Source organism: Strongylocentrotus purpuratus, unplaced genomic scaffold (assembly GCF_000002235.5).
Source record: "Strongylocentrotus purpuratus isolate Spur 01 unplaced genomic scaffold, Spur_5.0 spur5_scaffold_5, whole genome shotgun sequence".
Lineage (NCBI taxonomy): Eukaryota > Metazoa > Echinodermata > Echinoidea > Camarodonta > Strongylocentrotidae > Strongylocentrotus > Strongylocentrotus purpuratus.
In genome coordinates this window covers 21,752,096-21,764,325 of record NW_022145611.1, presented here as the reverse complement: position 1 = coordinate 21,764,325, position 12,230 = coordinate 21,752,096, and the positions used below count along the sequence as shown (strand labels likewise).

The 12,230-nt window shown below is 34.0% G+C and overlaps 1 protein-coding gene across 4 annotated transcripts in view; it reads right to left on the bottom strand.

Moving 5' to 3' along the window:
• The window catches only part of LOC587412 (1-phosphatidylinositol 4,5-bisphosphate phosphodiesterase beta-4), a 93,675-nt gene that overhangs the window by 64,622 nt on the left and 16,823 nt on the right, over positions 1-12,230 (bottom strand). For all 4 annotated transcript variants that reach the window (XM_030998806.1, XM_030998807.1, XM_011678827.2 and 1 more), the window contains exon 3: positions 5,645-5,725. In XM_030998806.1, the coding sequence (XP_030854666.1) occupies positions 5,645-5,725 (81 nt within the window). The remainder of the gene's footprint in view (positions 1-5,644; positions 5,726-12,230) is intronic.

Sequence of the window (12,230 nt, the reverse complement as noted above, 5' to 3'; positions counted from 1 at the left end):
CAACAATATACTACATTTCGTTAATACATAGAAGGTACAAATGAATGTTAGTTTTATTATATGAATGTTGTTTTTTTTTTTTTTTCATATCAAGGCTTGCAGCTTATCTCCAACACATAACAAGACAGCAATGTATCATTTAGGATTTTGAAGAAAAAAATCCTGAAGACTGAATGGTAATCTTGCGAGAGGTGAATGCAGTTAAAGATATGCGAACTCATCCCAGAGAGAGAGAAATTATATTTAACCCATTTGCTTCTGAATTATCTCATTTCCATATAGGCTTTGATACAGGAGCATCTTGATTCCCGTATGCAATAGATTTAAGTTAATGACGTTTGTAGTAATTTCTCGATAATTTTGAAACAAAAAATGCTTCTGAAAGCAACATAAATCTTTAGAAATTTGTGCCACACAATGTAACTATATATCCGCTTTTGTTCTTCTACACTGTACATGTTTTGTCCCATCTTGTATATACATCAAAATCACACCCTTTGAATTTCTCCCTGTTAAAAATTTAATTCTGAAGGATGGATGGTCATACCCATGCCTGGTCATTATGTTAATTATTATGTTGATTAATAGCACCACGGCTGTCCTTCGGTGCTATTGCTCAGCTGCTTCATGTCCAATAATGATGAAGATTAAATATCATGACAGGAGACAGAGGAACCAACGTGGAAACAATGGGGGAGAGAAAGAGAGAGAGAGCGATGTAAAAAGAGAGAGAGAGAGAGAGAGATAGACGAAATGAGAGAGAGAGAGAGAAAGAAAGAAAGAGAGAGAAAAAGATAGAGAGGCGGGGGGGGGGGGTCAGGGAGAGAGAAATATGTTGAAACGATAGAGGGAGAGAATAAGAAGGTACAGACAAGACAAAATAATCAAAGAAAGGCAACTGAAAGGAGAGAGAATTTTTACTTTTTCAGTGAAAACCAACGCTTGAGCAAACAAGAAGACAAGAGGTAGTATTGCTTAGTTTGTATGAATGAGATAGAAGAAAAGTGATCTAAACCAAGTGATATAAGTGACCCAATATGGTCTCCAAGATATTGATAATAAAAAGTATTAAAAACAGTCATCGAATATTACTTCACTCACACCTAAATATTGTAAAGTATAGTATTATCAATGATACAATTCCCTTGTAGATAACAGAAATCTTGGAAAACAGAAAAGGTAGATGATATTCTACATCCTCACAAGCCCTGAATCATCAGTACAAAAGTTCTTATCCACTCTTCACTACTAGGATTGTGTTCTTACTCTTTTATTTTGTTTTAAAACTCTTTTAATATTTCTCCTTATTATCTAAGGATTACCAACACACAATTTACATCCGAATCCATTTTCAGGACTTTATTTAAGACCTTTAATACGTGACAGGGTCTTTAACTGGCCTTAGTATTATGCTGACACTGGCAGTAAATCTTGAGTTGTTATTGAAGTTCTATGAACACCTCGTCAAAACAGATGAAGCAAACAAGTTAGATCTCAAGAGCATTGAGAAAAGAAGAGGTCATTTTGCCAATTAACAGACTGACAAATAACCAACGTGCTGCTCTTTCATCTGTGTCCTATATAATGACCATAATCCAGATAAATGGCCATAGTTTGACCATTACATTGTCCTCGGAATATCCTCTATCAAGGAGAGATGGATTTGGTTGATATTTGTTACTTGCTTGTTCATAATTCCTACCCAATAAAGAAGGCACTTAGTGTTTTGAAGTTAGTCAGCCACTATACAGGCTTAGTTTAATGCAATAATAAGAGTTTGGTCTCCAGTATATACAATCTAGTATGGTATCTTTGAAAGAAGCCATATGACTTTTGGGATACAATGGGAAAAGATGATGTCCCCTTTAAACAATTCGTCGCTGTTTTCACGAAGTGACGGTAGTGAAAAAAAATTGCATTCACTTTGCGTTACGATTTTCCTCACTACCGTCACTTCGTGAAAACAAGGACGAATTATGTCTTTGGTCATATAGACAGGGTCTGCTTTTGAACAATATAAAAACAAGTCCTTGTTTGTAGAAGCTTTCCTAGGATTTGTTTTTGTAAAAGCGAGATTTTCGCAAAAAGCACCCTAATTTTCATGCATCTTTTGTTTTTTTCTACTTTTCCAAAGCTCTTTAGGTGCTCTCTAGAGCTTATTATTCTCTGCTCCTAACTTTTTCTTCACTGATGGCTTATTACCATGGGCAAGTGATTACACTGCATAACTTAAAGGGTCATCTTAATATCATTACGGCTTTCTCAATCTCATTAGCTGCTATAAAAAAAATAATAGAAAACAAAGTACAGCTGATGTTTTTCAGATATTTTTCTTCCATTTTCCTTTTTTCCCCGTTTTAAAATGTTTTCATGTGGACGAGTCTTTGTGGTTTCTAAGTCTAATTATTGAGCTGGTCTGAAATTATTCTTCTTTTTCTTTTATATCAAATAGTGTTTTTAGAGGTAAATCCAACCTTGATAGCAATCTCCTAGAAAGCAGAGAAATCAGAGAAGTACAGGTAGAATGGTGAATGGTTTAATGGAATTTAAAAAAATATCAGAATGTTGTGATCTTCTAAAAGTTGTAATAATTAAAGGTTATGAGCTGTTCTAATGGGCTGAATGGATAATGTCTCTGTGATGTACATGCAGTGTAATTAAGAGGAAAACAGAAATTAGTGATATTTTGTACACAACAAACAGGAGATATATCAGTGACCACTGACCAAATTGCCCATTTTAAACATTCATAACTTATGATTTATTTAAAAACCTTTGCCATTCTATTCATCTTATTCTTCATCTTATTCTTCAGGGTTGGCTTGCCCATTAATGAGGTCTTTAAGTCACTTAATTTTTCCCCATTGTGTCCAGTGAGTCTGAATCATAACAAAATATCAATACAGAGTATATTATTAGACTTCAGTCATAAAAATTTGAAGAAGAAAAAAAATATATGAGATTTATATACAAGAGTTATTCACATGCTAAAAAAACAGTACCAAACAAGAAGTATACTCTTGAAACCAATAAAAAAGTGACCATAATAAAAGAAAAAGATGTTTAACACATATCACAAAAAGCATATATGAAATATGGTGTATGACATTAATTATAAAATTGACTGCCTCTTAGTAAGACTTGCAACTTGTCTTGAAGCATTTTTGTTTTAAACCAACATAAAAATATCTTTGAAACATGCAAAATTATGAGAAAGGACTGCTCCCTTCCCTGAAATATCACTTTTCACAAAACTGTACTCAAAATCTGCATCAACTACTCTTATACAGTGTTTGATATAGTGTATGTTTATACAGTGAAAATGGACAAATCCACACGATTTCCTTTGAAATCGAGAACAAAAGTAAGGCTGCTGAATGGTAAAGACTAACGTAAACATGACATTGACTTTCATCATACAATAAATATTAAAAAGGTATACAGAATAGGTGTAAAGTTCAAGGATAAAAGGAAGTTGAGTACAGATTGTCAGATTCCGTTGAAAGCTCTAAAATCTCTAGAATCCTTATTGCAAAGCATGAATTGGAATTGCTTTTTGATTGCAAAATCTCAAACCCTTAAAAATATCCTTGACTTTTACCCAAATGCACACCCCCCCCCCCCCTCCCCCTAATGCAAAGGTGGAGATACACTAACCAATAACATTCTCAAAGAAGGAGTACATAGAAATATGCATTTTATCATCTGAAATACATCATCTATCCTGAGCTGAGCTTTATCAATTTTTTCTACTAATATATATGTGAAGGATAATTATCTAGTAAGATCTTGAATCAATGCCTATCTATTTTTTAATATGCTTTTTTTATTAACTTGTTTGAGACGTTTAATTTTTTTTCCAACCATATTATCAATGGATTTCAATAAAAGTTATTTGAGCTCCATATTTAATCCGGTCAAATGTTAAACAGAAGTAAAAATGGTTCATACATAATGCAGCATCTATATGAAGTGCATGTGATAAACATGCCTACCATCAGCTGGTATTATCCACACAACACTGCATATTATAATTCTAGTAAAATCATTCTTTCTCAATAGACTAGCTGAATTCATATGAACAAGCCATTGGATGTATTCTTTGTGTAAAAAGACATTGGCTACTATCTGCAGTAGATATGAGGTTAGTGCAATAACTGAAGAAAGTTATGGAACCTTTGATGTATTCATTTTGTGGACATTACTAAATACTTTGAGTAAACATTGAAAGAGATTGTTGTAAGAGTAGTATCAAAAGAACAACTTCATTTATACAATTTCTCAGTAATCTCAGGTCACAAATTACAGAAAGGATTAGATAGCTTTAAATTCATATAATGTTTAAATAACAATGATGGGTAACTAGACCTAACCATATGCATGCAAATGTCCAAATATAAAACATTCTGATCCATCTACATACACATTCATAATTTGAAGGGAAAAAATTGCTATTCTTCTGTTCTTCTATTGAGGTATTTGACTATACATTACAATAAAAATGAAAGTATTACTGAAATGTAGTCTCTTGCAACCTTTTACGAACCTTTTACGTTTGCAAGCATTCGCCGCTCAGTGAGAAACCCCCTTTATTGCAACTGTAAAATACTATCCCTTGCATCTAAAATGTAGGGCAAGTCAAATGTGAGAAATGCCTTAAGTTGTACCCCATTATCATTTTCTATTGAGCAGTTCCGCACAGATGGCTTAAACAAGATGGCTGCCAGTGAGGAACACAGAATATACCTCTCTCTCTCTCTCTCTCTCTCCCTTTCTCTCTCCCTCTCTCGCTCCAATGTCTTCAACTGGAGCCATGTCAAGGTGTGTCCCATTATTCTACGGAGAGTTTCTACATTGCATACTCATAATACATTTAGCAAAAATGGAAAGGTTCAGATCAATACATGTAAGCATATATGATGTCCATTTTAAATGCAATAGCGATGTGATTTTTTTTTTTTTTTATCAGGATTTTTTATTTGAAAATCCTAATAGAGCAGCAAATCCTTCATAAACTACGAAATGATTTGTGTATGCTTAAAGATGAAGTTGAGTTCTGGTCATGCGATTGCATTGTGAAAGAAACGGTGTGGAACCGACCAGAAAAGGTTGATCATCTAGCATATAAGAATTTGTGTGTATTGCAAGGTTCTGGAATCATCAAACTGATAAGAAATTTGGCCAAGTCTTGGTAAAGTTACAAACGCTGTACAAAGAAAGATGTATATGGGACTACACGAACACGTGGCGTAAAAAGCCGGCCCCCCCCCCCCCCCATTTTTACGATGTTACATGCATACTTAGAATGTGAAGGCATTTGAAGAGCCAGGCTTTTCAGGGAACATGTCTTATCTGATGTTCTTCCACACTTGCATAATAGGAATGAGTAACGCTCACAAATTATTTTTCACCTCTTCCCAGAACTCAACCTTCTCTTTAAAAGAAGAAAATATTTTTAAAATAAATTAATCATCTGAAATGGAAAGTGCTTATAGCAAAGTCCTATATCAAAAATCACAGATAACTTAGAGGAACTATTATCTAAAAGCAATGAGATCTCCCATCATGAAATACTGAATCCATTAACGACAAGAATAAGGTAAAAAAGATACAATATGATAATTACAATGAAGATAATACTTACCCTGCCTTCGCTCTTATAGTAGATGAAAAATCCATATTCATCAACTTTGAAGAGGCAACTCTGTTCAACTGACCCAGAATCCTAAAAAAGACAGAAAGAAAGAGAGGTTTACTTACATATACCAGATACACTAGTAGAAGAGATACTTGCATTTCAATGTTTTGATTGGTGTAGGTAATAAGGAAGGATACATGGTTAAAAGGGGAAAGACATGACATACACATAGATGATATGGTAGGCGAGTATTAAAACAGAGAGAAATAAAGTTAAAAGTGACAGCATTTAAATGTAAAATATAACCTTAATTATCAAGGTATCATTTCACAAAACTGTTACAAGTACAAGTCCACAGACAACACAATGAAATAAATTGTTCTAATGACGTTTTCATGAAATGATGCGCTGATGTACAAAGACAAAATGAACCACATATATTTGGCACCTGAGCTCAACCACACAATATCTATGCAGCAGTACATGAAAAATAAGCTTTTATTGCTACTTTACACATGTATGCATGAGCTATCTCTCTCTCTCTCTCTCTCTCTCTCTCTCTCTCTCTTTCTCCAATTCCAAATAAGTCACATGTTCTGATACAAAATTATATAAGCCCTAATCCTGGGCTCGACACGAACAGGCACCTGGGAGACTTGGGCCCTCATAATCTACATGTACAGGTACATCCAGACTGCCAAAAGGTACAGAAGACAAGGCACTGTACATTGTATGAAACGTACATGTACATGTACATGATAATGGAAACGTGGAAGTGTTGCAATAAGGAACGGAAAGGAAACAGATTTTGTTTTCTTCAATCCAGATTCACATCTAAAGCCTAGTTAAAGGTACAAAACCTGAACAATCTATCCTTGATCTGACTGCTATGAGATGTGGGATGATTAATGAGCAATCAGATATATTAAAGGACACAAATTGCATGACAAAAGGGTACAAGGAAGAACTGGAGCAAATATATTGAAAAGTAATCACAGCAATGCGGTGCAATGCATTACTTCCCGTGTGTCAATACTACCCAGATTATTACAAGCTTGTGTCAAGTTCTGGAAGTAGTCATACTGGTAAGTGATTTGTGCATGATATTGAAATGCTACATGAGACAAGCCTTGGGCAAACTTCAAGTTCTCTAGAATTTTGTTATCACATTCCTGTCAAAATTAACATCTTTTCCCCTCAGAAATGTACGATAGAGAGCATCTTCATCTCCAGCCATCACTCAAGCACAAAGCCTCATTTACACATGATGCTTTAAAATGCCTAGAAGTATGTTCAGGCAAGAAATTAACATGCATCTGTCAAGTTTCTTTAAATCACAAATACATGGGTGAGATATTTTAATATTTGCTGGCTTAGAGTGTGGTACAATATTGCTCGAGCTATGACAATATTGGACAAGTCAAAGACGAGTTTATTGTCTTAGCGAGGGTAATATATTCTTGTATCACACAAAAACAAAGCCATACAATATTACTATTATTATCTATATCAGGCTGACTAGCCAAATCGTCGCTGTTTTCATGAAGTGACGGTAGTGAGGAAAATCGTAACGCAAAGTGAATGCAATTTTTTTTCACTACCGTCACTTTGTGAAAACAGCGACGAAATATCTAAATTTGACTTACTTTGGTAAATATTGCTTCTATATCAATAGTTGAAGTTCCCAGATGACTGAGCAATACGAAAACAATATTGATCAGTCATCCGGATACTGCGCTAAAGATACACTGATTTATTTTACCACTTGGAAGCCTTATATCGATGATAATCACCTATCTTTCTAAAGATTTCTTTAAAATTAAAAACATAGACAAAGACACACAAAAAAAAACATTGTTGCCTAAATCCTATACCTTTGCCCTTTTCCCCCCTCATTCATTCTCAACTTCGTTCTCTTTCTTTTACTTGTTCTACATCCTAATGGATAATTGATCTTTCCTTGTACCATAGCCAGTCATAAAATCAAACAGGAGTTCAAAATAAGGCACTAAAATGGTGATTTACAACCACATGAATCGCTTCATTTCCATGAAAGGTTTCCGGCTTCTCAATAATTGAACACAACTGCCCGGTCTTAATATCCCTCTATTATAACCATGGACCGACAAGCACTTAATATGTCTGTTTCATCTCCCATCTCAACCCATCCCGAGTTTTACACAGGACAAGAGCAATGAACCTGATATCAATCAATGGTTTCAAGTAGTCTGTCAACATTTCATATCCAATATCTCTCATAATCATATATGTAGACACAATGATAATTGTCAAGAGGAAACTCTGTGATTGATCGATATTGCTATTTGTTTAACTCTCCTTATCTCCTCAATTAAAGTTGGTAAATAGGCTTGATTTAGCAAACAATACTGCCAAAAAATCAAACAACGTAGTTCATCAAGTCATATGAAAGACAAAATATATAGTGCATAGATAATATTTCATAATTTCCTCACCCCCCCCCCCCCTTCAAAGGAACAGACTACATGTACATGTAGATGTAAAAATAGTCATAAAATGCCCATTAAATTATTCAGTAATTCTGGCATTCAAAATGTCTGTGTTGTGATATTTTTCTCCCTATCAAATATAACAGTTTCTATGCAGAACATCCTTGAAATCAAAAAGCCATAATATCATGCAAATGGTCAACTCTCTGTAGACCTCATCAAGTCCTATTTATAATGGAATTGGCACAAGCATCAATAATACATTCAGAAACTACCACAAGGGAGTCATTGCCTCCACTAATTCACCATTTGGCCTCAATTTATTTATTCAACATGCACCTAAAGAACATCACGTCTTTTGCTTGATATCTCATATATCTCGATATATCTTGGTATCTTGTCACTGTATAACATGTAAATGTACTATAGATGTAGGGCTGGTGAATACGGTAGCAAAGGACGTTCATGCATACATGTATTCTATAAAATCGAAGTTTCTGTACTCTCATGTAGGCTTATAGTATTCTACTTCAGGATAGATATGAATATTTTGTCGTATTGTGGTATAATAGAGGTTTAATAATTATCTTCAATGATCCTCACTTTCTTTTTGCAACATGTTCAGTTACCAACATCTTCATTTGATAATAATGATTTTAATTTATTCCTCTATGTCACTTTATCTCAGAGTCTCGTTCTATGGCATAATTGAAATGTTCTTTAGCTCCAAGATCTAACGGCATTATAAATTATGATCTCAAATAGTTGATTAAGCCATTCTTAAAATGTTATTTTTGTCATTAAGTTTTTAATAACCAAGATTTTAGTCCAAAATCAAATAAACACATGAGCTGTCTATAGTAACTACACCTCAAGGAAAATCTATTTAGAATAGCTATATATCAACTTCAATTCTCACAATTTGTCCTTGTTTTCACGAAGTGACGGTAGTGAGGAAAATTTACACGCAAAGTGAATGCAATTTTTTTTCACTACCGTCACTTCGTGAAAACAGCGACGAATTAGTTCAGTCAGAAAGCTATACATTTACCTTCAGGTTCAAAAACACTGAGACAAGAACTTACTGAAAATTTCTAGTTGTCAGATAAACTCCCTCTAAACATATATCCAAAAGGCCAGGTTTAATATATGTTTTATGTTGCTATGGTATGAAAGACAGGCATCATAATTCTCCACAAAGCATGTCGACAGAATAGCTAGGTCAAGTGTTCTTTTGAGGAATTTGTATTTGCAGTAAATACACTATGATATGAACTTGGAGGTCAGCCCCCATAAGGCCCATATGGCAAGGATCACGATTATCATCTTTGTGGGGGCCCTTTACAGGGGGCCATCATCTCATCAACTAGCTCACATCAATGTGACATGACCTATAACATATTGGTGGTATCCCTGGATACAAGATGCTTAACATCATGTACTCTCATCTTATTAGTGAGTCACCATGTAAGCAAGTGAACATTGCTGTGCTCTTTGACATAACATTAAATTCAACCTGCAAGGAGTAATTTATATACAATATTCATGTACATGTACCGGTACATGTATATGTATGTACACGTACATGTACACGTACATGTAGGCCTGCATGTCCTTCGCAGGCCAAGATTATTTAACAGCCATTAAATATCACGATTTATTTCTTATTAATTTAAAAGACTCTCGATGGGGAATTTTCATATAAAGTATCAACCATTTTCTCTTGAACTAGCAGGAGGTCACCTCATATCTCAAATACATATTCATGCCTAAGATGATGCACCCACTCGCCCATATCACTTTCCTACTGGTAGCGTTCTGCAACATCGGTTTCTATTTTTTCATCAATAATTTACTACACCTAGACACGAGGCTGTTACTGGCTGTAAGATTTCACACTTTAAATTGATATGATATATAGCTGATCTAATTTCATATAATTTTTAAGGGATACAAAAATTAGTCTATCATTAGAAACAATTTTGTTTTCTTTTTTTTCTGTTTATCATCTACCAAGGCATTCTAAGGCTCAATCGTCAAAAGGACAAACTAATGATATGTATACAGTGCATATACTGTAGATAAAATTGTAACAACAACGCATAAAACTAAATGAATATAAATTTTTGTAAATACTAAAAATTGAATGAGATGATGTTGTCAAACCACTGTAAGCGAAAAAACCACATGCATGCACTATATACACAGATTCTGACCTTTCTGTTATTTCATTTAAATAGAGGTTGAAACTCTAGATGGGTTTGGAATCACACTAACACTGTCAAGACCAATCACATTCCATACATTTTGATGTTCCCCTCTTCAGGCCCTTCAGCTATGACTATTCAAACATCACTTATATTCAAAGTTCTATATTATATATGTTTTTAAAAAATCTTTTACACAAGTGTGTTATGAAAAGTTTCCAAATAAACAAGTATCATATTACAAGCAGATATTATATATCATCTAAGTAGATCATTGTTATTTGATTGGAGGATTGTTGGTCACATGATATTCAATAAATAATTTATTGAATGACTATGTCATTGAGCGTGCATTTTTGGTTAGACAGTATGCGACTCGTATTTTGGGTAATATATTTTTTGATATTTTATTTTGTTGATATAATTTTTGATGTTATATAAAACAAATAATGATAATAAAGCTTTGTTGTGGGAAATCTCATGTTCACAATCTACCTTCCATTGATTTCATACACAATGCAATTATAATATTCAGGTCGATAATCCTGAAGATAACTTCGAATCACCAAGATGGATACTCTAGACCCAAATCACGACTATTATCATATTTTCATTTTAAACACAATCTCTGGGGCATAATTGCCCAGGTATACATCATGACTGAAATTAGAATAAGTTACAGTGTAGATACTTATAGCCTAGTACACGACAAGAATACATACTATGTACACAGTGTACATATGTAGTGTGTACGAATGGCAGTTCATAATGGAGGGCTTACCGCATACAATGCATACTGGACAAATGTCAGCTCAATAAAAGCTGCCAATCAATGATATAGTCATCTGTGGTATTACTGGATAAGCAGCATACAATATGGTTGATTTATACAACACAGTCTACCATTATCAGGTCATTTCCTGGTTATTGATGTTCAAGTACATCATATACCTGGTCTAGCCCGACCGAGCTAATTATCATCAATCATTGTCGAAGACTGAGTAACCATAAAAATACAATAAATTTCTCATAAATAGCAAGCATTTAACGGTACATGTACATGTTGACTGACTTGCTCGTGCTATGATAAAGTATCATTGAATTTCGAAGTGTTCAAACCTAGCTCATCTGCACATCCAACCCCCAAAGGTATCAGCTTTCTACAACACCAATGAAAATAAAATTCAATTTCAATTTCCATTTATATCAAATGCTGAGAGAAATAGAGGGGCTAACTTACAGGTGTAATACTTTACATTTAATTGACACCCTTCCGGGCGGAATGAGAATTATTGGGGTAAAGAAATGGCAGAGAAAACTGTTTAACTCTAATAAGTAACACGTTGAATTATAAATCTGAGATAACAATGGATTCAACTGAATGAAAATACAAGTTTATTGGAAATTAAAATTGTCCAATTCATAGACTACCTATTATAAACCAAATTCTATAGATACATCAAATTGAAATTGTTTTATGAAGTAGACAAAACACATTGTACATGTATACATGTACATGTATGCAGGTTCTGTTAGACTCATAAACTCACAAGCATGCAATGACGACACCATGTGGGGAAAAAACAAACAGAGTTAATTAGCAATTAAAAGAGAGCTCCGTGTTGACTCATCTAGACCAATTGACTGTGGCAATGTCCATTAAAATTTGACTATGGATCATCGCTTTCAAATCATAATTCCATTCTGCTGCGTTTGCATAGCATTTGCCAGTCCACCTGATTCTTTTTTTTGAAAGTAATATTAATTTCTGCCATTAAGATGAATAAATTGGCAATAATTTGTAATTAGTCTCACTTTGATTCAACATTTTAGGGCATACACAAATTACATTGGGATGTACATGTACATACATGTATAAGGACCATAAATTATTTATTATTTTACTTCTGCTTAAAT